This window comes from Dysidea avara, chromosome 1 (assembly GCF_963678975.1).
Source record: "Dysidea avara chromosome 1, odDysAvar1.4, whole genome shotgun sequence".
Lineage (NCBI taxonomy): Eukaryota > Metazoa > Porifera > Demospongiae > Dictyoceratida > Dysideidae > Dysidea > Dysidea avara.
The window spans coordinates 32,123,911-32,150,855 of NC_089272.1; the positions used below are offsets into that span (position 1 = coordinate 32,123,911).

The window sequence follows — 26,945 nt, forward strand, 5'->3', positions numbered from 1 at the left end:
GTAGATATGTGTAACTGCCCTTATAAACATAATCACTTATCCGACCACACCCCTAAAACACCAGAACATGGCCTCACACTTAAAAATCATTTAATGATCTAGCTAAAATCAGCTGTGAATTTGCAATTTCGCTGCAGAAAACTGGACATGGCGAACCATGTCCCTTACTCTATTGCATAGCTCATTTGAGACAAGCAGAGAGATTGAGATACTCTAATAAAGCAGTGACAGCCGCACGTCTATAACAAAGCTATGTATGCTATAACAAACAAAAAGTTAACTAACCAGTACAATTAAAAATTATTAATTTAAAATGAAGCAGGGGTTCAACGATAAAAGTAGTGAAACAAGAGATGAATGGTGGTAGCTATTACAACATACAGTAAACAGAAAAATGGAACAGATGGTGATAGCAAAGTAGGAATTTTCCCACACATAGCTATGTTGTAGTAGTTATATATCTTGTTTCACTACCTTTTATTTTTGGAACCTTACTTCATCTTTAAATGAATAATTTTTAATTGTGCTAGTGTATTTTATAGATTGTTGAATAAGTTCTTAATTAGCTAGGGATATTATTGACTGACCACTTGGTGTTTAGAAACTTAAATTTGCTTCTATTGTATTCTGTTGCAGCTCCCAGTCAAGTTCAAAATGTTAGTGTCATGTGTGCTCCTGAGGATCTAGTCAATGAGTGCAGTGTAGCCTGGAATGTGAGTAACAATGTAGTATAATGTGCACATATGATTATATGTATGCACATGTTGCATACATTTCCTTAAGTACAGTATACAGAATAGTATGTAATTATTACCTATACTCTAATACGTATATGCATACCACAAACACTGCACTTATCCTGTGTGTAGCAGTCAAGTAAATTCATGGGAAGCTATTGGGGCATGCATATACACAGTATTGATGATAAGATGACAACTTCATTGTACATTTTTCACAGTGTATGTATTCTTCAGTGTAATTATAATGGCACTGCTAATAAAGAGAAACAGTACAGATGCACTGTAGTCACATGCTACTACAATTATGCATCTCAGAGTGGTGGCCTCATGTGCATAATCATTGTTCAAGCATTTGAAAACCAGACTTGGAAAATACGCTGTAATTACAGTACCTCAATCTTTATCTATTATCATTGTACTGTTATGAATCGTTATGTGTGGCATGAATGCAGTCAACTTTTGCACAGTTGTATTATGTTTTGCATCCATTAAGGTACAGAAAAGACAAGAACACTGCAGTACAGCGTACTGTAGATGAAACATACTCATTGAATCTTCAGAAGATATCATTACAACAATCAAGATACTCTAATAGAACAGTCATAACTATTCTAGTAACTGAATACTTGGTAAGAATGATTCAGAATCCTTCAAATTTAAGGTTGATCGTTGAGTTCTCCTTTTTCAACTGGAGAGTTTGACATGCATTGGTATAGATCTAAACAATTTGTATCGTCCATGGAATCATTAATCTAATAAAATTAATTTTAAACCGTCTTAATAATAATAATTATTCAGAATCGTTTGGTGGATACCCTCCGTCTATGACTCACTACCTAGAAACCACCTATCCTGAGTTGGTTTAGATGCAATATTGGAGTTTCTACACATTTGGTGGTGAATAATATATACACATCCTTGTACCATGCACATTAATCAAAATATTTGTGGTGACTCTTGTACGTACTGTACTTTTAATATATTTCATTTGCATACTAATCATGTATGTGCATACATAATTGAATACAACTGTAAACTTGTAACCTCTTTTTCATCTACCACTACCAGCCTCTAGCCTATGGTCCTAATGCAGTACCACTACCTATACTTTATGAGGTTTCATATTCTGGGTCATGCAGTTTTGGGCTTTCTTACCCACGAATACCACCCTAAAACCAGCTTCAAATTTCCTTTGTAACAGCTTGGCAGTATTGGCTAGGCATAGCCAAGCCCAAAAATGCCTTCAGAGCAACCCCAAACCCTTCCACCAAGTTTCTACGGAGTTTTAAAAAATTTCAATTTAACAGACTTAACTAACTAACTAACTAACTAACTGATGCCTTCAGCCAAGCATAGCTCAACAATGGGTAAAGCTACCAGCTTGATTTTTTCACTGTTCGACATCGCTTCATCCCGAGACGTGCCTTTTCGCCAACCACAGTACGTACAATGCACGTATCATTGACTTATCTTTGTCTTCCTTTGTGTTCCAGTTCTTTTTGCTGACAACGCAATGTGTCAATTTGCGATAGCACAATACGGCTTCCCTCTAGCTGTGTCATGCTTTTCGCCCACATTTTCCATAGCGACTGGAGTCATTGCAGAGAAGTTTCGTGTACTGCTCTTCATTTGTAATACTGTGTAATGAGCGGAGCATAGCTTAGGCCTGAGCCTATTATGCTTTTGAAATTGCCTATTATGCTTTTGAGCATTGCTCCAAAATTTCTCCTATTATGCTCCAATTATGCCCAGTTATGTCCCATTATGCTCCAAATATGCTCATATAATATTCTTCCTTGACTGCTCTATTACAGTACCTAATGCATCTGTGAACGTTCTATTAGGATATTTCATTATGTGGTGACTGTTCTATTAGAGTATATCGATCTTTAACTAATCTTTTTTCACAACGTAGCTGTAAATCTGATTTTTACCATGTTTGCACACTATCCCATTCTGCATCATGCAAAATAGGCAGAGTTTCAGCTTCTCTGATGATCAATGCACACAATTTTGCCTATTATGCTGGCATTATGCTGATGCTTTTGGCTTCCTATTATGCCCCAAATTATGCTGGCATAATCGACGCAGGCCTAGCATAGCTACAAATGAAGCGTAATGGCCACCTCACTTTTCAGTGAGTGATTGATTATTGGGGCACACGTTTAGATGCAAAATTATTTTATGGAATGCCTGGCACCATTCCTTCTTTCATGAATGTGATACACGTGGATTCAGTAGTCATAATTGTGTTATTTAAAAGGTAAACAAACAAGCAGAAGAAAAAATTAGGAGTTTTAAGCTGTGTTAGGGATCAAAGAACAAAAAAGCAGGGAAAGAGAATAGTTGAAAGTTGTGAAACAAGGGAGGTTGCCTATACCTGCAGATGTACTAGTGGACATGTAATCCTTAATTCAGTCATGGTTATAGACTGAAGAGTAGGGATTAGATGTTGACTAGTATATCTGCAGGTATGTATAGGCAACCTCCCTTGTTTCACAACTTTTTAGCTGTTCCCTTTTTTCCCTGTTTTTTTTTTTGTTCTTTGGTCCCTAATGTAGCTTAAAATTCCTAATTTTTCTTCTACTTGTAGTATTTACTATGAACACATGAGTCTATGATATTATTGGATATACGTATATAGGTTCCTCAATATCTACTTTTTATCATTGCAGAGACAAAACACACAGATTACATAGCTAAATGCACACTACAATTAAAACCCACATACATAAATAAAATCAAAATTTATAACAAAAACTACATCAGGGTTTTATCAGAATTAATGTATATACTTACCAGCAAGTATTATTATCGCAGGATCTGATGACCCAACAGTGTTATTAGCAGTTATTGATATAGTATAGTTAACAGTGATGATGGGTAAAGTGTAGCTGATATCAAGTGTGGTAACATCACTACCAGTAACATGTGTCACTGGACATACTGTGTTATCACTACAACTTGTAATGATAGTATAGTTCAGTATAGGATCAAAGTTTTCAAATGGTTCATCCCAGTTGAGTGTAAAGTTGAACTGTATAGGTTGTGCTGGGAACTGTGGTACGGCACTGATAGAAGAAATATCCGCCATCACACCAGGAACCATGTTGGGAGAAGCTGTGAAGATAATAAAACTTACATGCTTAAAATGTCTGGAATTTCTATCAAGCAGTTTGAAACATTTTAATCAAGGCCAAGAAACTGGTGCACTGCACTGCTTCGGCCTGTAAAAATAGGGAATGTGCATGGGCACATAAGATTTACCTACTTTTAAACTTCCATGACTCATAACTTTTTTGTATCATATGATATAGAACTGATGTTTTCAGGCTATACTAAACATTTAATAATACAAGTTACAGAATGCAAATGTTATACACCAATACTGAGATATGACCTGTTGTGTGACAGAGTGTAGTTGCCTGTCTTTGCAGACCTACAGAAAACATTATTTTCACACATAACCCTTGTCCAAATGATTTTTTATGCAGCAAATTCTTCCACTTTCTGCACTGAACATACGAAATTTTAATCATGTGAGCAAAATCACCATGCACATTTGTGAAATAAGAGCACTAAAAGTTTGGCTTAATTTCTTTTTTTCCAAAGGTTTAGATTTACTGTACACACACACACACACACAATATATCAAGACACACGGTAGTGTGTCGTGCGGCCCAAGAAGCCGGCGCGTAACACCCGTGAGTATATTGACAGGAAGAAAGAAAATGCAATTTTCGCACCACCGTAGCTCTGTGCTGCCTTGATGAAACAAGACAATTTTTGCTGTGGACACTCCCTCCACCTTCAGCACTCCACATTCCAAATTTGAGCGAAATCGCTTCAAGCATTCCCGAGATATGCGACTTCAAAAATTGGCTTAGTTTCTTCGTTTTTTTTTCTTATTATTTTTCTTCCTCTTTTCGCACTTACAAAACTGCTATAAAACGCGAACGCCACATCCGATCGCCTTGAAATTTGGCACACAGAAGGGGGGTATAAAGGCGCATCTCTGTACCAAATGTGGCTGGAATACAATAAACAGGCAAAGAATTATGAGCGATTATTCACGAAAAATAACACCAATATGTTGTCACGCCTACAGGGTAAACCGCGTATGGGAAGAAGCTGAAAATCGGTGGGTGAATAGGTTAACTATTGAACCTCAAACCTTTTGTGGTTTGAAAGAAATCCAGCTAAAAACCAGGAAAATACAACGAAAAAACCAACAGTGTGTAACAATTATGCAATCGAGATTAGCTAATAAAAAACGACTGCTTGCTACGCCTACCAGGTAAACCGCTTGGGGTAACGTTTTGAAAATCGCTGTACAGATGGAGTTATCATCTTAGAAAGGCTCTTCAGTGCTGTAGAAGAATCAGACTTAAAGCCACGCAGTTATAACACGAAATCCAACTTGGTGTAGCAAGTGCGAGATCGAGATACTCTAATAGAGCAGTCATCCTAATAGAGCAGTCATCCTAATAGAGCAGTCACCCGAAGAGAATTCAAGAGATCAGTTAGAAACAAGTAACCTGTATAGAGATCAGCTACAAACAAGTCACCCTGTAGAGAGATCAGCCACAAACAATTCACCCTGTAGAGAGATCAGCTAGAAGAAGTTACCTTGTAGGGAATTCATGCAACTATAGAAAGAGAAAATTCAGCTAGAAGAAATAACCTTGTAGAGTTCAGCTACAAAGAAACCACAATGTAGAGAGTTCAGCTACAAACAAATCGCCCTGTAGAGAGATCAGCTAGAAGAAGTTACCTTGTATGGAGTTCAGCTACAAAGAAACTATCGTGCAGAGAGTTCAGCTGCAAACAAATCACCTGTAGAGAGTTCAGCTACAAACAAATCTCCCTGTAGAGAAATCACCTAGGAGAAGCTTCCTTGTAGAGAGTTCAGTTACAAAGAAACCACCATGTAGAGAATTCATTTACAAACTAGTGACCCTGTAGAGACATCAGCTAGAAGAAGTTGCCTTGTAAACAGTTCAGCTACATAGAAACCATTCTGTAAAGAGCTCAGCTACAAACAAATCACCCTGTAGAAAGATCAGCTAGAAGAAGTCACCTTGTAGAGAGTTCAGCTACAAAGAAACCACTATGTAGGGAGTTCAGCTAGAAGAAGTTACCTTGTAGAGAGTTCAGCTACAAAGAAACCATCATGAAGAGAGTTCAGCTGCAAACAAATCTCCCTGTAGAGAGTTTAGTTAGAAGAAGTTACCTTGTAGAGAGTTCAGCTACAAAGAAACCATTCTGTAAAGAGCTCAGCTGCAAACAAATCACCTGTACAGAATTCAGCTACAAACAAATCACCCTGTAGAGAGATCAGCTAGAAGAAGTTGCCTTGTTGATAGTTCAGCTACAAACAAATCACCCTGTAGAGAGATCAGCTAGGAGAAGTTTCCTTGTAGAGAGTTCAGTTACAAAGAAACCACCATGTAGAAAGTTCAGCTACAAACTAGTGACCTTGTGGAGACATCAGCTAGAAGAAGCTACCTTGTAGAGAGTTCAGCTACAAAGAAACCATTCTGTAAAAAGCTCAGCTGCAAACAAATCACCTGTACAGAATTCAGCTACAAACAAATCACCCTGTAGAGAGATCAGCTAGAAGAAGTTGCCTTGTTGATAGTTCAGCTACAAACAAATCACCCTGTAGAGAGATCAGCTAGGAGAAGTTTCCTTGTAGAGAGTTCAGTTACAAAGAAACCACCATGTAGAAAGTTCAGCTACAAACTAGTGACCTTGTGGAGACATCAGCTAGAAGAAGCTACCTTGTAGAGAGTTCAGCTACAAAGAAACCATTCTGTAAAAAGCTCAGCTGCAAACAAATCACCTGTACAGAATTCAGCTACAAACAAATCACCCTGTAGAAAGATCAGCTAGAAGAAGTTACCTTGTAGAGAGTTCAGGTACAAAGAAACCATCATGAAGAGAGTTCAGCTGCAAACAAATCTCCCTGTAGAGAGTTTAGTTAGAAGAAGTTACCTTGTAGAGAGTTCAGCTACAGAGAAACCATTCTGTAAAGAGCTCAGCTGCAAACAAATCACCTGTACAGAATTCAGCTACAAACAAATCACCCTGTAGAGAGATCAGCTAGAAGAAGTTGCCTTGTTGATAGTTCAGCTACAAACAAATCACCCTGTAGAGAGATCAGCTAGGAGAAGTTTCCTTGTAGAGAGTTCAGTTACAAAGAAACCACCATGTAGAAAGTTCAGCTACAAACTAGTGACCTTGTGGAGACATCAGCTAGAAGAAGCTACCTTGTAGAGAGTTCAGCTACAAAGAAACCATTCTGTAAAAAGCTCAGCTGCAAACAAATCACCTGTACAGAATTCAGCTACAAACAAATCACCCTGTAGAAAGATCAGGTAGAAGAAGTCACCTTGTAGAGAGTTCAGGTACAAAGAAACCATCATGAAGAGAGTTCAGCTGCAAACAAATCTCCCTGTAGAGAGTTCAGTTAGAAGAAGTTACCTTGTAGAGAGTTCAGCTACAAAGAAACCATTCTGTAAAGAGCTCAGCTGCAAACAAATCACCTGTACAGAATTCAGCTACAAACAAATCACCCTGTAGAGAGATCAGCTAGAAGAAGTTGCCTTGTTGATAGTTCAGCTACAAACAAATCACCCTGTAGAGAGATCAGCTAGGAGAAGTTTCCTTGTAGAGAGTTCAGTTACAAAGAAACCACCATGTAGAAAGTTCAGCTACAAACTAGTGACCTTGTGGAGACATCAGCTAGAAGAAGCTACCTTGTAGAGAGTTCAGCTACAAAGAAACCATTCTGTAAAAAGCTCAGCTGCAAACAAATCACCTGTACAGAATTCAGCTACAAACAAATCACCCTGTAGAGAGATCAGCTAGAAGAAGTTGCCTTGTTGATAGTTCAGCTACAAACAAATCACCCTGTAGAGAGATCAGCTAGGAGAAGTTTCCTTGTAGAGAGTTCAGTTACAAAGAAACCACCATGTAGAAAGTTCAGCTACAAACTAGTGACCTTGTGGAGACATCAGCTAGAAGAAGCTACCTTGTAGAGAGTTCAGCTACAAAGAAACCATTCTGTAAAAAGCTCAGCTGCAAACAAATCACCTGTACAGAATTCAGCTACAAACAAATCACCCTGTAGAAAGATCAGCTATTCTTCCCAGTGACAGAGATACAAACCTTCAAAGAGCTTGTTTCACTCGAAGAAACTACTAAAAGTTTAATAAAACGTCTTCACAAACAGTAACTTAAAACATCGCTTCCACAAGACCTAGATATTTTAGTTGCTTAGTTACTTGTGTCAAAATTATAGGGATTCAGTAATCTGTTAGTCTGGTTTTTGGCAGCGCATTTTTGAAAAACATCACTCTATCATGGACCACACACTGAAGAACAGTTGTTGTTCTGCAGTATAAACAAACAAATACAAATAGTTGTATTACTTCCACAACACAGTTGGTGAAATTATGTTTCCCTTGCTTGGTTCAGAGCAGGTTCTGTAAATTGTTCTGCCCACGTATTAAAAATATACCGTAACCTTAAAACAGGCTATTTACAGTTAATAAAATATTTTTGGCAAAGCTTTTAGCTGTTAACTACAGGGTTAATGAACATTATAATGTTTATAAGCAGTACAAACAGCCTATAGCCACCTGGAAACACTTGATGCAGTGGTAAGACACCAACTCTTAAAGTAAGAGGTACCAGGTTCAATTCCCACTATAGGCAACTTTAAAAAAAAAAATTCTTTTAGAAACATGTTTTTAAGCAGGCGCTTTGACTGCTCTATTATGGTATCTGAACGTTCTATTAGAGCATATCTATCTTTATCACGGTTTTCAGCCTAACTCCAAGAAGGACAATTTCAGTGTGATATCATTCTGAGGGGGTTACACCCCCTCAGCAGACCAAGAAGCCCCCAGCCCTCCCACTCCACCGCCCATGCGTTGGAGAAGGTTTAACCATAATTGATTGTTTCAGAAATGTTAACATTGGTGGATGAGTAGATTGTATGGACATCATGGTACAGCAGTATGAAAATTAAGTGCAATCTTATGCTTTGTACTCCTAAAAACTAATACATTGTAAGCACAATAAAATTTGTTGTTTCATATTATCATAATCCACCGTGGCCAAGAAAGAAACATCTACAGTTTTGAGTCAATTTTACAGATGTTAACAGAGTTCTCATCACTCTTTATGAAAATTGTAAAATGTTGAAATATAAAGGAACACACATTTAGCAAGATGAAAAATCTCTTTCAACAGTAGAAATCTAAGGTGTGAGTCAGCCAGCCATACAGCAATTGAGGTAAATCATCAGGAAAACTCCTGACTTCATGTGATGATGCAAGGGGGAAAAGCTGATTGCAAAGCTGAATGGAGCCTTTTCAGCTGTTTTATTAAGGTATCTTTCGACTGCTCCGAAGGAGGCAGTGGAGCAGACTAAAAAACGAGTGGGGCAACTTAGACAATGAAATTTACCCAATGCAATTTGAAGCATACAATAGATATGTTGGGGATTTGGATGTTTGCCCCCAAATTTTCATAGTTTAGAAGCCCAGAGAGCCTATACAATTTAACTGTTCTTAGCTACTACTTAAGAGAGTGAACCATCAATGATGATGAAAATAATGCTTATGTATCTTATACAGTAACTGAGAGTGTGGTGTGTCCTCAGGCACACACGGTCACAACATGGAAGACCATAAGGTGGGTAAGGCAAGGAGTGAAATTACAACATGACATACAAAAAAACTGCTAGCTTTTTAATGGAACTGTAAAGGTGACTATTTTATTAGAGTAGATGACTGCTCTATTAGAGTATCTCGATCTTTCCTTGCAAGTATTGTTCAAGGACCCCACCATCTATATGGTTCCATTAATTAAATAATTAACAAATATTCGTATTTGACATTGTCCTGTGCTACATTGTAGGCCCCACCCTTTTAGGATGAATTTCATAATAACCAAAGTTACTCGGTTAACCTAGGGGCAACGGTTTTAAAAAGAAATTCAAGTTTATTATAAAACAAAACCTTCTGATCCAGCCTGTTGTTTTCATGTAAGGCGCTCGTGTATTCTCCCTTTGTTTGGTCAAGTGTCTCTCACACCAGTATCTCGATCTTTCTTTCTAGTACGCTGCTCTAGTTCCACCCGATGAGTTCTCATGTCGAAGCATCGAGTCGAATTTTGTAGTATCCAATGCTTAGTTTAATGCGCAGCGCATATGAACTGGTTGCTAAGAATTACAAACCTGGTTCTCAAACCGGCTGTGCAAGTTCAACATTTGGTTTTACGCGCAATGCATATAAACTGGTTGCCACGCGGCTGTAGCTACTGAAACAGGTTATACGAGTTGAACGCCTAGTAACTAACGTGTGGTGTGTTTGAACTGGCTGTCAAGAACCGGAAAGGACGGCGTCTATTAGAAAACCTAACTCATTAACGAAGGCACTGGGAGAAAAACCCATAGTTAATTTTGACGTTCGTGTATCGTCTAACACAACCCTGGTGAGTATTCGTTTGTGCACTTCATAGTTAGTCCTGTACATTAATTAATTAATTAATAATTAATTAATTATTTATGACATCATTTCTTATTATTCTTATTACTTGGTAATGTAATTAAATACAGAGAAAAAGGCATTATGCCTGTGAGTCCTGCTCATTACAATAAACAATTACATTAAGAATAAAAGTTATCAATAAAAAACTTTTAAAATTATCAGTAGAATTAGACGACACTACATAATTGGGTAAATTATTCCATGAGTTAATGGTTCTTACTGAAAAGAATTTGCTGCAAACATTCTTTAGGGCATGAGGTTTAAAAAATTTGAAGTCATGTCCCCTTGTGGCACTTGACAAATTCAGGTGGAAGAATAATCCAGGTTGAAGATTAACATTCCCTTGTAAGATATTATTATATACCACAATCATGTCAGCACGATGCCTTTGATATGACAATGTAGGAAACTTGAGGGTAACCAGACATTCATCATACTCTAAACTGGACAGATCCTGAACACATTCAGTGGCTCTTCTTTGCACTTTCTCCATCCTGTCACAATCTTCAATATAATTAGGTCCCCATACAACATTAGCATATTCAAGGTGAGGTCTTACGAGAGCCTTATAGGTATTGGAACGGTCTTTCTATTTAGAGTGTTAAATGAATCCACTATTATTTCTAGGTCTTTATGTTCAGATACTACCTGTAGGGGTTGTCCATCCATATATGTATGACACAGGTTAGTGTTACCCAGATGAATAACAAATGTCTTAACAGTGTTGAAATTCAGCAACCAATTCAGCAATTTATCTTTTACTTTTCTTCCCAGGCCAATTTTCAAGAAACTTGAGGTCAAACTGTGACGGTTTGCTTTCATTAAAGAGCTTAAGTAGCTGTTCTATAAAGGGTTGCACAATAGCATTTTGTTTCCAGCTATCAAGAAGACGCCTCTTAATTGCATTTTCAGGCTGTATTATTTTCTTGTTTTGTAATTTGTGTTTTGATGTTCTGACCTGCAATGCTAACTCCGTATGTTCTTTGTTGCAATGCTTATGACTTATATCATGCTGTGTTGCTCGTCCGTTTGGACTTTAAAGCACGTCCAAACTTTGGCAGCAATTGACTGCTTTTGCCATGCTGTAATGCTCCACATGAATCACAAATGTATGGGTGGGCCTTAATTTTACTGCTACGCCTTTGCAAGCTCCCAATGGAGTGCATGAATAGTTGCATTGTAAGTAGTGGTGCCTATTGCACTGCACACTTTGTAATAGCAATGCATATCAGCAATATTTTGAAACACTCCTACTGTCTTTTTTCCACTATTTTCAAGAATTTAGAACCATCTCTACCTGTCATAAACTTCTCCTTACCAGCTCATGTGATCTAACAGAAAAATACAAAACATTTATGCAAATACTATGTAGTTATTGTTTTAACTCTGACTTAAACAGGAGTAGCCCTCTAGCTCTTTTCTCTAGAGTACGTAGTTCATATGGATTAACCATTGTCAGCCATTATAGTATGTTCACATTGAGCTGAATCCTGAAAAACAGCTAAAAATTAAAAGTGGATTTTTTCTCAACGGAGTTAACATTTCAGCCAACCAGATGATTATTGGTAACAGCAAAGGTGTCAACAACAGACATTTTACGGTTTGACTCCATTACAAGTTCGAGAAAAGGCTATAATGGACACCGTACTTGTATGGCTTCCCCATAAGAAATGTATTGTGAAATTTTGATTGGCCGTAAATATTATGTCAAACATTCGGACAAAAAGTTTTTGAAATATTTTTAGCGGGTTAAGCAGTACTACAAATGAGCCAAATTTCAAGATCATGTGTAATTGCATTCATGAGTTATTAAAGGTTTTTGAGGATTCAGCTCAACATGAACATACTATAGAGCATGTAAGTGGGGAGATTAATTTTGCAATAGTAGATCACTAGCTTAAGAAAAAAATAAGACCTTGATTTTATGCAGGCACAAGCATTTCTTTGCACATCATTTGTCCCATTTTCCTTGAATTCCATTTTATTACTTGTGTGTTATCTATAGTAACAAAGGAGTGGACAAATAGTCAGTCTTATAATGATGAATAGTCTTGGAGTTATAACACTAGACAGTAATTTGGCACAGCAAGAAATTTGATAAATTACATGCAGCAACAATACAGCAAATAAGCCACAGTACAGGTGATTAATCACAATTCATGACTGAAACAAGCAGCAAAGATGGGATTAGGCTCAATCTGATCACCATGAACTAGCAAATCCATTACAGTGTATATACATGTAGCAGCACCAGCAGAAGCCAAAAGCTACTAGCCTACAAAAGTCCTTTAATTTGTGTATCACTTACCTGTAGCAACCATTTGTGTACAAATATGTTGAATGTACAGCTGTACTTTTATCGGATGTGCTCAAGTTGCACTAAAGTGGTTTCCCAGTCAACAATGAACATGCTCTGAGTAGCCACTCACCCATGTGGCCCTTGCCACATTTTTACCTACAATTGGTGACCTGTACAATGAACAGCCAGCTATATTGGAAAGCAGAATTGGACTAGCTACCCATAACTAAGGACTAGCTAATTCAACATACGCTGCTGACATTTGGTACTGAGGACTCAATACAATTTCAGCTGCTGCTCACTGAGTACCCACCTCTCTGCAAACATACAATTACAGTGTAAAGTGTATCTATCCTTTGCATCCCACCTGCAGCCGACACTTTTCCACATGTTGACCCTCCTCCTGACCACTACCGATGTCACAGTTCCCCACCACTGTCACTCACTGGACACTAGCTACCAGTAGTCAACCACAGCGCATCCAGCAACAAGCTCATTGCTTAAAGCAACTAGTTTGCACAACATGTCTCTAGACTGTTGAAGCAAAGCTGCAGTCCATGCTGCCAGCTGTCACCACTTGCCGACACCTAGCCAGCTCACTTCTGAACTCACTCAGTTGCCCACTTCCATGAACAGCAGAAAAGATTATCTCAACTGAGATCTAGATGTGTCAATCTGCTCCTGGTCTGTTTGACAGCTCCTGCAGCCTACTCATCAACAACCCAATTAACCAGTCCCAGCCAACCAGGTAGAGGTGGCCACTGCACTCAATCAACCAGTCACTTGTGTGCTGCTGACTGACCCACACTAAAAACATCTTACTTGATGAAAATCACTTTTATGGAATAACATTAGTCCATCTAATACAGCATTAAAAACAAGAAAACACTTAGAAGCTGAAGTGAAGTTGCATTCACGCCTGTATGTGGAGACTAGTGCTGACTTCTATGGTTAAGGAAACCATAGTTCATCATTGGCATCTCGTCCTGCTGATACTGCTCCTTCACACTCTTTTCAGATTACATTGTTCACTATTGTACTGTAGCACCAGCAGAGGCCAGCAGCTATCATTCAACAAAAGTCCCTGTAGACCACAGAACTATACCAACAGAAGCCATCTAGCTTTTTCAATATCACATGACTTTCATATTGTGTATCACTTAGCAACCATTTGTGTTGTACAGTTGTACTTTTATCAAATGAGCTAAAGCCATCAACAAACACGTTCCTTCAATGGCAAGCAACCACTAGCCCATGAGGCCCTTGCCACAATGGTATTGACTTTTCCTATATTCCTCCATGTACACAATAAAGAAGGTCACTTCAACGAAGGACAATGATCATAGGTAGGGTTTTCCATTGTACAAAATCAATATCTTCAAATAATTTGCTAAGCTATGTTACATGTTGCACTAACTCTCACTGCAGTGAACTGTAAATAAAACTAAATGGACAAATACAATTAAGCTCACGTGATTTCCACCATAATCTCTGTGATCAACTGAAACACTTGATGTCTTGCGCAGTGTGTATCTCCACTGTGATTTTATCCCTCAGTACAAAGATTAGCAGAACTACATGTAGGCAGTGTATCATTACTGACCACACTCAAGCCTAGTCACATGAGCCTGATTGGATATCGGCCTAAGTACTTTTGCAGCTGAATTGCAGTGACAATAGCCTGCTATTAGCTATACTTATTAGGTTATCTCACAGAGGAAGGTTGAACCCCAGTACTGTGACAAAGGATTAAGGCTACTGAGAGTTACAGCTTTTAATCTTGCATTTTGCAGATATTTCAATTGATTTCTACCGCAAGAAGCTAGGTATTGCCACTGTAGCTGTATTCAAGTGAGAGTTAGCCCAACATGTAACAGAACTTAACAAATAGTTTTGAAGATGTCAATTTTTTACATCAGAAACCCTATCGTAGCAAACTCTATTTCTACCTGTACATCAAAAATTTTATTCTCCTCAAACAAGCAAATCTGATGGTGCATTGTAGCTTTGTTTTATTTTAATATAATCATAGCAGAATAGAATTAATTATGAAAACGGCCAATTTTTGCTCATATTTTGCCATAGAGAATTTGTCATACCCTACCCTAGGTTGTAAATGATCCCAGCAAAACCTGACCAATCCTACGAGGGTGATAGTAGAAATCACCATGAAAAGGCTCTCAGACTAGTAGCCTTCTTTAGTTCTGAAGAGTGATAAGTTATGGACTATCTATTAGCAACTCCCATGCACCTTCTGAAGTATAATTGCACACACTATATTTTTTGATTAGCAGTTACATCTCTCATTAGACTACTCCAATGTCTCCTGTCTACCCACTCACAGCTATTAGTTTTATATTCTACAGTATTATATTTCCATACTCTTCCGTCAACTTATATACTACATAAATTCAATTTAAAAATTAAAGTTGTATTAGTTATCTTAGAGCTACATATCCAAGGCTCTATAACAATCATGCGTTAACAATTCATTAATTGCTAAACTACTGTATGTAGCCAGATTTGTATTGTGGTACAAATTGGAGCATGTTTAACAATATTATTATGACTGTGCCCAACATAACATTATGTGACTGGATGAGCAAAAATTAACCATTTTTGCAAAATTCAATTATGGCACTGGGTCTGTACACATGCCACATAAAAAATTATGCATGTTTCAATTGCTTAGGTATAAACACCAAAAACCTATACACCAGTGGATTCGCCTGTTCATGGAGAGTAAGAAAATGTTTACTTATATTCATACAACAAAAGACAGATGAGTAATGGACACACTTAACATATTTACAATTTACCATCATGATTCCTTTGTTGAAATGGCCTTCGTCTTTGCACACAGGGAGTAGTACAAGGAAGGCTTGATGGGTTTGCCAGTTCATTGTGAACACATTGAGCCAAGCCCCATCTTCATAGCTTGTTTCAGTCATGATTTATGATTGATTTTTTAAGCACCTATAATTTGTTCACCGTATTGTTGCTGTACAAATCAAAATTCTTGCTGTTCCAAGTGTCTAGCACTACGACTCCAAGACTATGCGCCATAACAGACTGAGACTTTACCAGTCCACTGCTTAGTTAGTATAGACAACAGAAAATGGAACTTGAGAAATGTGTGAAAATGGCCAGTTTTTGTTCAGACAGTCACATATACCTGCAGTACAGTAACAATTATGATGGTTTAAATCAACAATGCTGATGGACATGCATATACACTCAAAAGACGTGAACAAAATTATGCATCTTAGCACATATAACTCAACAGAACAACAAAAAAGGGATATACACCGACTATTTTCTGCTATAGTGTTCACCTGAGCATTTGTTTATTTACATGGGCCAACTGCTTAATAGTACTATGAAGATGACAAAATGTTTATCATAAAAGCACTTTGATACAAGAAAGAACAAATGAGATATGCATGAGGCTTTAAAATTATCCCAGACAATTAGTATGGATGATTCATCAAGAAAACATGCCTGTTCCAAAAATGTTGGTATGTTCACCTCTTTGATAGGACTGCTTTGGTGGGGACTCGGGTGAAGCAAACCAACCATAAACCATTAAGTACCACCCCCTGATTCCCAGTAAGAGCCTTGGCCTAATCTCACGTCTAGGCTGCTTTTATTTACAGCACAAATTGCAACAGTAGCGGTGGTGGATCAGGGGGGCTGAGCACAGTACCTTCCCCCTAACTTTTATAGACCCTTTATGTAGTTGCTGTACATACCTTAGGACTCTTGACAGCTGCTCGTAACAGAGAAATGTGCACTTTATACAATATCAAGATACTCTAATAGAACAGTCACCACATATAACACCATTAATAATCATCCACAGTCACTGAGTATGCAAACTTACATCTGCAACACTGTCCCATGGGCATATTTAGCCTGCTAGGAATCTTCTACAAACAAAATATACATGGTCTTTGTACGTATATGCAGTGTTGGGCAAGTTACTTTTTAAAAGTAACTAGTTACATATTACATATTACCCATAAAATAAAGTAACTATAATAATATTACATATTATATTACTTTGTGTCCACAGCCTTAAGCTGTCACATGTGAAATTACCACTTTATCACGTGACATGATTACATTGTTGGACAATGTGCAAATCTTGGTTATAAGTAAGAAACTGGTGAATAAGCTTCATTCAGTAGGCCTCGTTACTTAAGCATTACTCAGAGGATAACTAACGAGATTAGTAACGTCGTTACTTGTAGTAATAATACTACATAATATTAGACTCGTTACAATAACCATATTACTTAGGTAATGCGTTACATTTGTAAGTAAAGTAACTTGAGTTATATTATCCATTTTTATAGCGTATTTTGTTATATTACTTAGTTACCACAAAAGTAATAATATTACGTAACGCATTACTTATGTAACGCGTTACTCCCAACACTGTGTATATGCCATTCTTCAAATGTGTAACTGAACTATTCATGACTGCCACTGATCTGACTACTACTTAGAAAGCATACTGTAATTCATCACTGAGATTTAAACATTTCTGTGCATGAAATGTCTACACAAAAAATTTCTATCCTGAAACATAAACATGTTCAATTTTTTTTTATTTGTCAAGTCAACCATACATCAGTTTTATGGCATTTGCATGGTTTTGTGTATATGTCCAACACATGTTACTGTCTACAAGAAAACATAACTTTTAAATTTCATTTTGTAACTTTGTGTTTATCAATTACACTATAAAAAATTAGTAGTGAATTTCACTAGTAATTTCTGCCACAATACTCATGTAGTGATGTTCACTACTTTTGTAGTGACCATCACTACAAAATTACTAGTGAACGTCACTACACAAAAATAGTGAGTATAGTGGCAGACATTAGTAGTGACATCACTACATTTAGTAGTGACCTTCATTAGTTTGTTTTTACTGTGTAGTTTTGGGCAGATTATTATTTCTGGCATGTTAGTGATATTAATAATACAGAGTAAGTTAACTGTATGAATATATCTGCAAAATTGCACTATTCCAATAGCAGCAAACAAATTTCTCAATAGACCATAGTAAGAGCTTTGTTTTATAGTATAGGTTGCTGTAGAGATTTTGAAGAATATAGTATGCAAGTTTGTGTTTTTATAAAATGTGACCGGATTTGACAAAACCAGGCTTCCACACATATCCAATTCTTTGACTTTAACTGCTTGTAATCTGACCTGTTAGTAGGCTATCGACCTACCATTTTCACTAAAGTCTTTCATTGCATAACAGGTCAAAATTTGAAAGTGATAGCTTACTCCTACACTGAGTTATGCTCCTTTAAAGTCGCAAATCTGGATGTGGGTGTGGCACTGTGGAAGGCTGGATTTATGTGGAAGCCTGGTTTTGTCAATCTGGTCACAAATAATGGAAATGACTGGCAAGTTACATTGCGTCATTTTCCGTTTTTGCTTTGTACTTGTGAAGTAGCTCTACAGTAGCTAGCAACAATGAGTGGAAATAGGACTCTATCTTTTGTTTGGGCGAGGTTTATGCATGTGATACATTGCATTGTGAAAATTCATTTTGATTAGCTAACATTTCTCGTTTCCCTTTCCAAACCCTGCCGACGATCCCGCCCTGAAGAAGTAGGACGAGACTTGTACATCTAGCTTTAGGGCCATGCCCAATATTGTAGCTACTGTACGTGTATATAGTTGTGCGACGATCACTATACAAGTTACTTCGTACAATAAGTATACCTTGTGAAATGCTGGCTCTGCTTAATAAACAGACTAGCACGATCAGAAAAGTAGCTACTTCATACTCCATTACAGTGTCATCTGGCGTCATAGTATTCACAGAAGATTTCCACCTACAGTAATATTATAACGAGGGTCTTCACCGGCGAACAGACAAATCATCTATAATCGTGGCGCACGCGTTAAGACTCGCAGATCTATAATATAGACTTATCATATAAATAAGCGCCCACGAGACTATTAATGTGACCACTAGCTATGATTTTTATTATTATTTAATTTTATTATTTATCACCTTTTCTGTATGGCTAGCTGGCTAACTGAAGGATATTTTACATAAACACGTAGCTAGCTAAGTAGAGCGGCTAAGTGAAAAAAAATCGTTCTCTTTTCAATAAAAAAGCACCGTACATTAATTTTGCTTAATTCATGCTACCGTAATTCGCTTTATTTTCGTGCAAAAAATTTTCGTGTAAAAATAGTTTCGTATGATTTACGTAAATGACTGTGCTCGATCTTGTATGAAAATTTTCGTACAAATCTTGCATGCGAAAATTATTTTACAACGAAAAAAAAAGCTAATTACGGTATTTCATATTAGATACGGCAATGGCGGATCCAGGATGGGGCATTTATGCCCCCCCCCCCCCCCCCCCCCCCTCACCTGTGGAGGAGCCAGCCATGCTTCTGATTAAAATGATTTACTTTGTCAGGCCAAGATCAGCTTAGCTAACTATAAAATTCATGAAAATATGTAAATTTTACTAGCAAACCAAAACGAACTAAAGTCAAACCATAGATATTAGAGTACAACTAACTGTGAAATTGTCACCCAGCACCTTCGTACGTAATAAGCGCCTCTAAAATAATTATCGTGTTGCTGATGTTAAAGCACTCAGAGCCGTTTAAACAGCTTTTAAGACTTTACAACCATCTTGCAGAAGCCAAAAGGGCAAAAATTAAGAGTGAGACACTAAAAAGATAATTATTAATTTTGCTGTTTCAGCAACTGATAAGAGAATCTGGCTCTCCCCAACCACCTACAAATTATAGCCTATTTGTGCCCCTCCCCTTGCCAGCTCCTGGATCCGCCCCTGTACTGTGCCATTAAAATTACCCATCATATCATGCTCACAAATGATCTAATACCTAATCATCGTCCATCAAGGGAAGGTTATTATAAACAGCTTGACACTATGATTGATTCTTATAAATTTTCCTTTTTCCCTTCTACAATCAGACTCTGGAACACACTCCCCCCCTTTGTAATTCACTCCCCTACCTTAGATGAGTTTTGTACTAACCTGAACATTCATTATGATCACACCTGTGCACAACAATCTTTTTGATTTCTGCACAGTAACAAATATAATAATAATAATATAATACAAAGCACCTGAAAATGTAAAATCAGTAGAAAATGTATAGGGGAAGCTATAAAATGCTCTGAGCTGGCTCAATAGTAAACATACTGAAACTTTGCATTTGCATAGACAAGCAAGGGATAGCCATATCCAAAAGCTGATCAAGGGGGGTGTCCATCCAGGTCATTAGCTTGCCATGTTAAGAAGCACAGCAGGGGCTGATCCAGGGGGAGTGGATAGGGTAGCTAGCCACCCCCTCCCTGAGAATGGCTAATGATTAGTATCCATGATTATCCTGTTATTCTGTTTTAATCCTTTTTTTGTATCTTTTCTTTTCTGTATTGTTTGCTTGTACATACATAGCCATATACATTATGTAATTTTTCATTCTTGCATGCACATGTATATCAAGCCAGGAAGCCGGCGCGCACACCGTGGGTATATTGACAGGAAGAAAGAAAACGTCATTTTCACACTTTTGTATCTCGGTAATCCCTTAACCGATTGGAACCAAATTTGCTACAGAGTTGCCCGCCAGCTAGGGGAGTCTACATTCCACATTTGAAGGAAATCGCGCCAGCCATTTCCGAGATACAAGCTGCCAAAGTTTCGATTTTTTTTCTTCGTTTTTTTTCTTCTTCATCCATGTAAAGACTTCAGCTAGACTAGCAAGTTACTCTGTAGAGAGATTAGCTAGAAATAAGAGAGAGCTCAGCTAGAAAACGTCACCTTGTAGAGAGTTCAGCTACAAACAAATCACACTGTAGAGAGATCAGACAGAAGAAGCCACCTTGTAGAGGGTTCAGCTGTGAAGTAATCACCCTAGAGAGAGTTCAGCTAGAAAATGGTAGCTGGTGAGGTGGAAAGCTCTTGTCAGTTGGTTGTGACCTTTTTTTTTTTTTTGGTCTCACCTTACCAAACTATAGAAATAAGTCTGGGTCAGCCCAGCCCCCCCTCATATCAACTACTTCCTCCGCCGCTGCCTTGTAGATACACTGTAGTTCAGCTACAAACAATTCACCCTGTAGAGAGATCAGCTAGAAGAACTCACCTTGTAGAGTGTTCAGTTACAAAGAAACCACCATGTAAAGTTCTGTAATAAATATATGTATTATATTATATAATTTGTACATTTATTGATAAAATGAGAAATATTTGAAGTATTCATCTGCTTCATCTTTTCTTCTTCCTATGGAAAAGAAGAAAAAGATAGGTTAAAAAAGCTGGCCATAGGCCAGCTTTGGGGTATACAAATACAAAAAGAAGTGAAATCTAATTCAAAACAGCCAAAATAGCTAAGCTGTAAAAAAAGAGTGCGACCCTCAAAAAGGCTATAGTGAAAAAAGTATGTGAAATCCAAGGTGGTGGCCAAGAAATGGCTGTGATGGTTGGTAGGCATGAGGCTATTATGCTCCAAAAATTGAGCATTATGCTTTTGAGCAGTGCTCAAAAAATCACCTATTATGCTTTTGAGAATTGCCCATTATTCCCAAAATTATGCCACCATAATTGGCTAATAATGCCAGTTTATTGCTGTATCAGACCATTTTCATTGATGTTTAGGCTTCAAATAGTCTTGAATTCTTTAGCTGGTTACTGTATTAGAGAATTTCATTTCAATATGACTGCTTTATTAGAGTAAATAATATTCAATGACTGTTCTATTAGAGTTTCTGACTGCTCTATTAGAGTATCTCGATCTTTTTTAACGGAATTGTGCAATCTGCAGATTTTCCTACTGTTAAAGCTTTATAATCACCTCAAAATGCTAGCATAATTCCTGATTTCCACACATACCTATTATGCCCGAAATTATGCCAGCATAATCGCCGCATCCCTAATGGTTGGTTAATGGCAAAAAATTTAATTACGACAATTCAGGTGAATTTGGTGCCGAATCCTAGTGAAGGAGGCAATGCAAATTCGCCTAAATTGTCGTAATTAAAATTTTTCCCATTAAGCTACCATCACAGCCATTTCTTGGTCACCACCTTGGGTTTCACATCTTTTTTCACTATAGCCTTTTTGAGGGCCGCACTCTTTTTACAGCTTGGCTGCTTTGGATCAGATAGTCTTTTACAAAACCAAGGTAACCAAATCTAATCATACAGAATAGAAGGACTGCACATTTTCCTTGGATGTTTTCTTTTGAAAACTTCACAAATATTATCAATATTATTTTAGTGGAATGTCAAAGCTATGAATTGCCAAAGCTCCTAGCCACTCTCCTCTAAATAATCCTGTATCAGCACCTACACAGAGGGCCATTGCATATGAAGCCATAGATATACAATACATTATCTCTATTGGATCTGGCCTGTACTTTTAACACTGAAATATTGGCTGCATTAAAAACAGGTTATTTTACGACATTTCTGATTACACCTGTAAATTTGAGATACATTCACAAGAACAAAGATTTTGGGTGCACTTGTATGGTTTCCTGAGTAGCTAGAAATGGGCTTATACCCTAGTTTAAAAACATGCATGCACTAAGGCAATGATTTTGAAGTGGCACCATATTTCAAATGACTTAATATACCTTACTCAATTTCCACTGAAAAGTTGGTGCTTTTATCATAAAGTGAACGATTTCATCAAAATTTGTTGCTTAACCGCCCACAGGGGGGAAGGGAGGGGGGGCAACTGGGGAATTTTGCCCTGGGCCCCAGCCTGAAAGGGGCCCCAGGAGGCCCCATGAAAGGCCCCTTGAATACCTGTTTAAAGATCGAGATACTCAGATCTAAATACTCTAATAGAGTCACAGTATATATTCTTCAGAGGAGCAGTGTAGCAAGCTTAAAAATAAAGAGATATGGTTGGTGAGGGGTAGCTATTGTCATTGTCAGCATGTAATGACCTTTTTTTTTGGTCTTCAACTTACAGGTTGGCTGCACCTGGGGCCCCACTTTTAACTCTTTGCCCTGGGCCCCCTTGATTTCTCTGGGCGGCTCTGACTGTATATTATAGAAAAGTTACTTAATAGTTATCATGAACACAGAGAAATCTATCATTAAATTTAAACTTCAAAATAATAGCTAGCTAGCCAAAATTTGATGGGTTATACAATCTGAATATTCAAGTTTTATTGTATATTCATTCGCAAGGATAGTAGATGACTTATGACAGTTTAGACATTTTACAATGTAAACTAGCACATTCATAGCTAGTCATAACAGATATTTTTTTAGCCAGACAAGCCCAAACCTCAAAACAGTATATTACTGTCCTGTATGATAACAATTATGTCTGTATTCTGCATGTCATAGTAATTGTGACCTGATCTTGGAAAACCTACCTTTTTGGCACATTGGTCAATTTTCTGTTTTACTGGGTGTTTATCTATCTTCACTAAATAGCATATAATTGTATTTTTGGGTTTGGCTAGCCCTACGACACAAGCCAAAAAGTATGTTCAGTACGATCTGAAACCTTTCCAAAATTTATTCAGTGGAATTTTTACTGACTGACTGACTGACTGACTGATCACCTGATTGATGCCTTCAGACAAGATAGAGTAACTCAATAACAGCTAAGGTTATGGGCTTGATTTTTGACGTTGCTTCAGCCTGACAGATGAATTTTGGCATACCAACATAATGTTCAATGTATGCTTCATAGACCTGCCTGTAGCTACATACAATACTTACAGGTAGGAGCATGACATACTGCCACATACAAATACTGTATATTTAATGTTACATAATTATATACCAGATCAGTATTATTAAGTGTATAGTTAGCACTTAGATGGCTTAGTGGTTGTAATATATTATATTAAAGCCAGATAACCATAGCCTTTATAGATAAATCTATGGAAAAATACATTCATAGCACTCAAGCAAACATTTAAGCAACCAATGTGAATCCATCACAGTTACAGTACTAGTATTCTCACAATTATGGTGCATGGAGCTCATTAGCTATGGCTTGCCCTAACTTTAACTATATTAAGTTATTTTACTCTCTATAAAATTGTGCAAAATTTATTTAACCACCAGAGTCATATTTTACAGAACAGTCAAAAGAAATATCATTACCCCCAAAAATGTAATCTATTATGCTGGTGTAATTCTGAGCTTACAGTAAACATGAAGCATATCAAGCATAATAGGAAGAATAATGTCATACTGTAAATCTGGTCCATGAAAATGATATCATGGAATATTGACATGCTACAATATAACAGTCTGTCAATAACCATAATAGACACCATAATGATGAGCATAATAGTCTGAATGCTTAGCAATGCAGCATAATAATAATTATAATGCAATAGGTAAAATTAAAAGCATAATTGGATGTCTATCAATAGTTCATAGCTAGGGAGGAAAATGTTAAGTTTTACAATATACCGTATTTCAATTTTATATTAGCTACATTACGTAATTTCTAAGTTTTACTAATGCTCATGCAATGTGTGTCTAGTCCCTTTTCATCACGATACTACATTACCCTTTTTCAAAAAAAACTAAAAAAAACTAACAGCATTATTTCTATTGGTCTTAATACTTTGCTACCATTTAATTGGAGAAATGATGTATACATGCAACAGCATGTTAATAGGAATGAAAATCAACAATATCATGATGAAAAATATGCTAGACTGCTAGTAGCTAGTGTATAACTACAAAAAAAAACAAAGCGGTACCTTTTCTTGATGAAAAAAAACTTTGCCTGTGTTTGCTGGCCATAGTTTTCTAGATCTGTGGGTAAAATGTTTGGTTGAGGTGCCCTATACGACAAGATAAGAGGAGGGGAGAGGAAACACTCCTATCACATAAGATGGAAATGAAGTATGATGTACACCCTGTACATTTACAAGTAAATTGCAGGCTGTGTGTAGAAGGAAGTCAATTAACTAGGAAATGTAAACATGCTTGGGAATACGCCCTTGCCCTCAGGTGCTGTGCACCCTTGGGCATCAGGTCTATTGTATGTACATAAATTATTAGGCAAACCCCTTAAGCATTTTTGGTATTTATAGTATATACATCAAGAAAAAATACAAAGGAAAGTTCCTAAACAATTAAGTTTAAGTCATCACCTTGAGGCTAAAAAAATTATTTAAACATGAAGAACCTGTAACATTTTGGTTTAGCAATGCAATACAATTACTTCAATGCCAAATGTACAGCAGTGTGTAAAACTATTAACAAATGTAATCAACTTCTAACACTTGTGCATGTGTGGCAGCAATCATTGTATGACATCACATACGTCAGTAACTGCATAACATTGCATCATGTACCATAATTATAGAGCCATATATGCAACAACTATATAATTATACAATATTAAGTCTGGTATCTATACAGTGATTCAGTTGTTGTGACAGTTTGTTATCCGTTTGAGTTTTACAAAAAAAAAAACACTGAATGACTTGCTACCTTTATACTCTATAAATGCAATTACAATTGGTTGTTCAAATTTGTATCTCTCCAGGCTAATTTTTCTGTGAAATAGAGAGGCTGCATGGCACTGTATCTGTAACTATAAACATATAATCCAGTGGCTATAATACAGTATCTACATAAAGCATGTATACTAAAGAATACAAAAATAAAATTCAAATAACTTTCCTATACACTTTGTTCTACAGGTATCATATGAAAGAATGTTAACAGTATGTCAAGGTACAGCATATGCAGGATTTTGAGTCATTTTCACTTTTCTATCAACAATGACATCTTCATAATAGTTAACTCCACTACCAGCTCCTCCTCCTCCTCCAGGGTTAGTTGTCATAGTTTGATATGCTGGGTTGTCCTCCATCTTTATTGTACCAGCTGTTGAGATTGCATAGGCTGGATTGGTGTCCATTTGTACTTCATCAGATAATGGAGGTTGCACAGTTCCACGTCTTGGACCAACAACATGCATCTCTACTGTATAACCTAAGTATCAGAGAATAGAGATGAATGTTATGAGCAATACAGTAAGCTCTTGCATAGAGTGACATTACTACAGACCACAATTTGAAGTTTTCATATATTTACAGATTTGCATTATACATATATACAGTATGATAGTACTGTATAGTAGGGGCAATGAAGGTGTGGGTGTGGTCCATGATAAAAGATCACCCAAAACCTGCCTCGACTTCCCCTCATGACGACATGGCAGTATTGGTCAGATAAAATCTAGCCCAAAAAGTTCTTCAGACAACTCAAAATCTCTACTTCTTTCACAGAAACGTTTCGAATTCACCTAAGAAGAAACCATTGGTATATTGATAGCCATACGATACGATACGTGTGCTATTGTCTCACTTTTATCTTTCCATATACTATAGCAGCCATGGCACTGTACAACTTTGATCTCTGGGCATGCATTTTCACAATGTTATTGCACCTACATATTGGAATACATGTGTCTTGGTTCCAGAAGGTAGTTCAGTGAGCTATGCTCCATTGTAGATGAGAAGTCGCCTGCCACCAGGAAATGGACTGCTTGTAGAATGGTACACACAAAACATAATGTATGAAAGTAGACTACAGTTGTAAGTGAATTAGTCTGGTACTTGGTGTGTATATACGTATCAGTAGTAGACCAGTGCCGATAGAATGTAAGTGGACAGCCCTTTGTATAATTGGCATAATCACTGCAGATCACAACCTCACTCATGAATATGTTTAAAGCTAGAACTGTATTACATACTGTATGTGACGGAAAGTAGCTACTTAATAGTGGTGATGATGAATCAGTGGCACAGCATGGCTTTCAGGGATGGGTGGGCACACTTACCCACACATTTCACTCCCATGCAACTGTAACTAGCACAAAATGTGAGCCCATCCTTAGTGAACCTTATGTACATTTGGTTTAAAAACTGTTTCAAAAGTGCATAAATGTATATCTAGCTAGTTAATAATATGCTACACTGCTGTTTCTGCAACTTATTTCACTAGTCCAGTGCTACTGCATGAATGATATAAAAGCTAGAAATGAAAACTAACTTATAACACCTCCTTGTCTTGTTCTCTTTTAACCCATCTGTACTTGTACACAACTCATTATACTCCAGCCTGACTCCTGAGATTATTTTATGGCTTGATTCAGCCACCAATCACAATTTTTTGACATAATACTAAAGAATTTACTTTTTGTCTATCACTTTAATTAAGTCACTTCACCCAACCAACAAAAGAATCCATGCTGTTACTCACAACTCAGTATAAAGAATAGACTGGATCCCTCTTCCTTATGTTCCTCTCTTCCCCACCAAATA

General features: G+C 37.2%; 1 protein-coding gene across 1 annotated transcript in view; it reads right to left on the reverse strand.

Moving 5' to 3' along the window:
• Positions 1–24,979: 24,979 nt before the first annotated feature.
• The window catches only part of LOC136261987 (uncharacterized), a 50,234-nt gene continuing 48,268 nt past the window's right edge, over positions 24,980–26,945 (reverse strand). Inside the window, exon 10 of the mRNA XM_066056102.1 lies at positions 24,980–25,611. Coding sequence (XP_065912174.1) covers positions 25,346–25,611 — 266 coding nt within the window. The 3' untranslated portion in view covers positions 24,980–25,345. The remainder of the gene's footprint in view (positions 25,612–26,945) is intronic.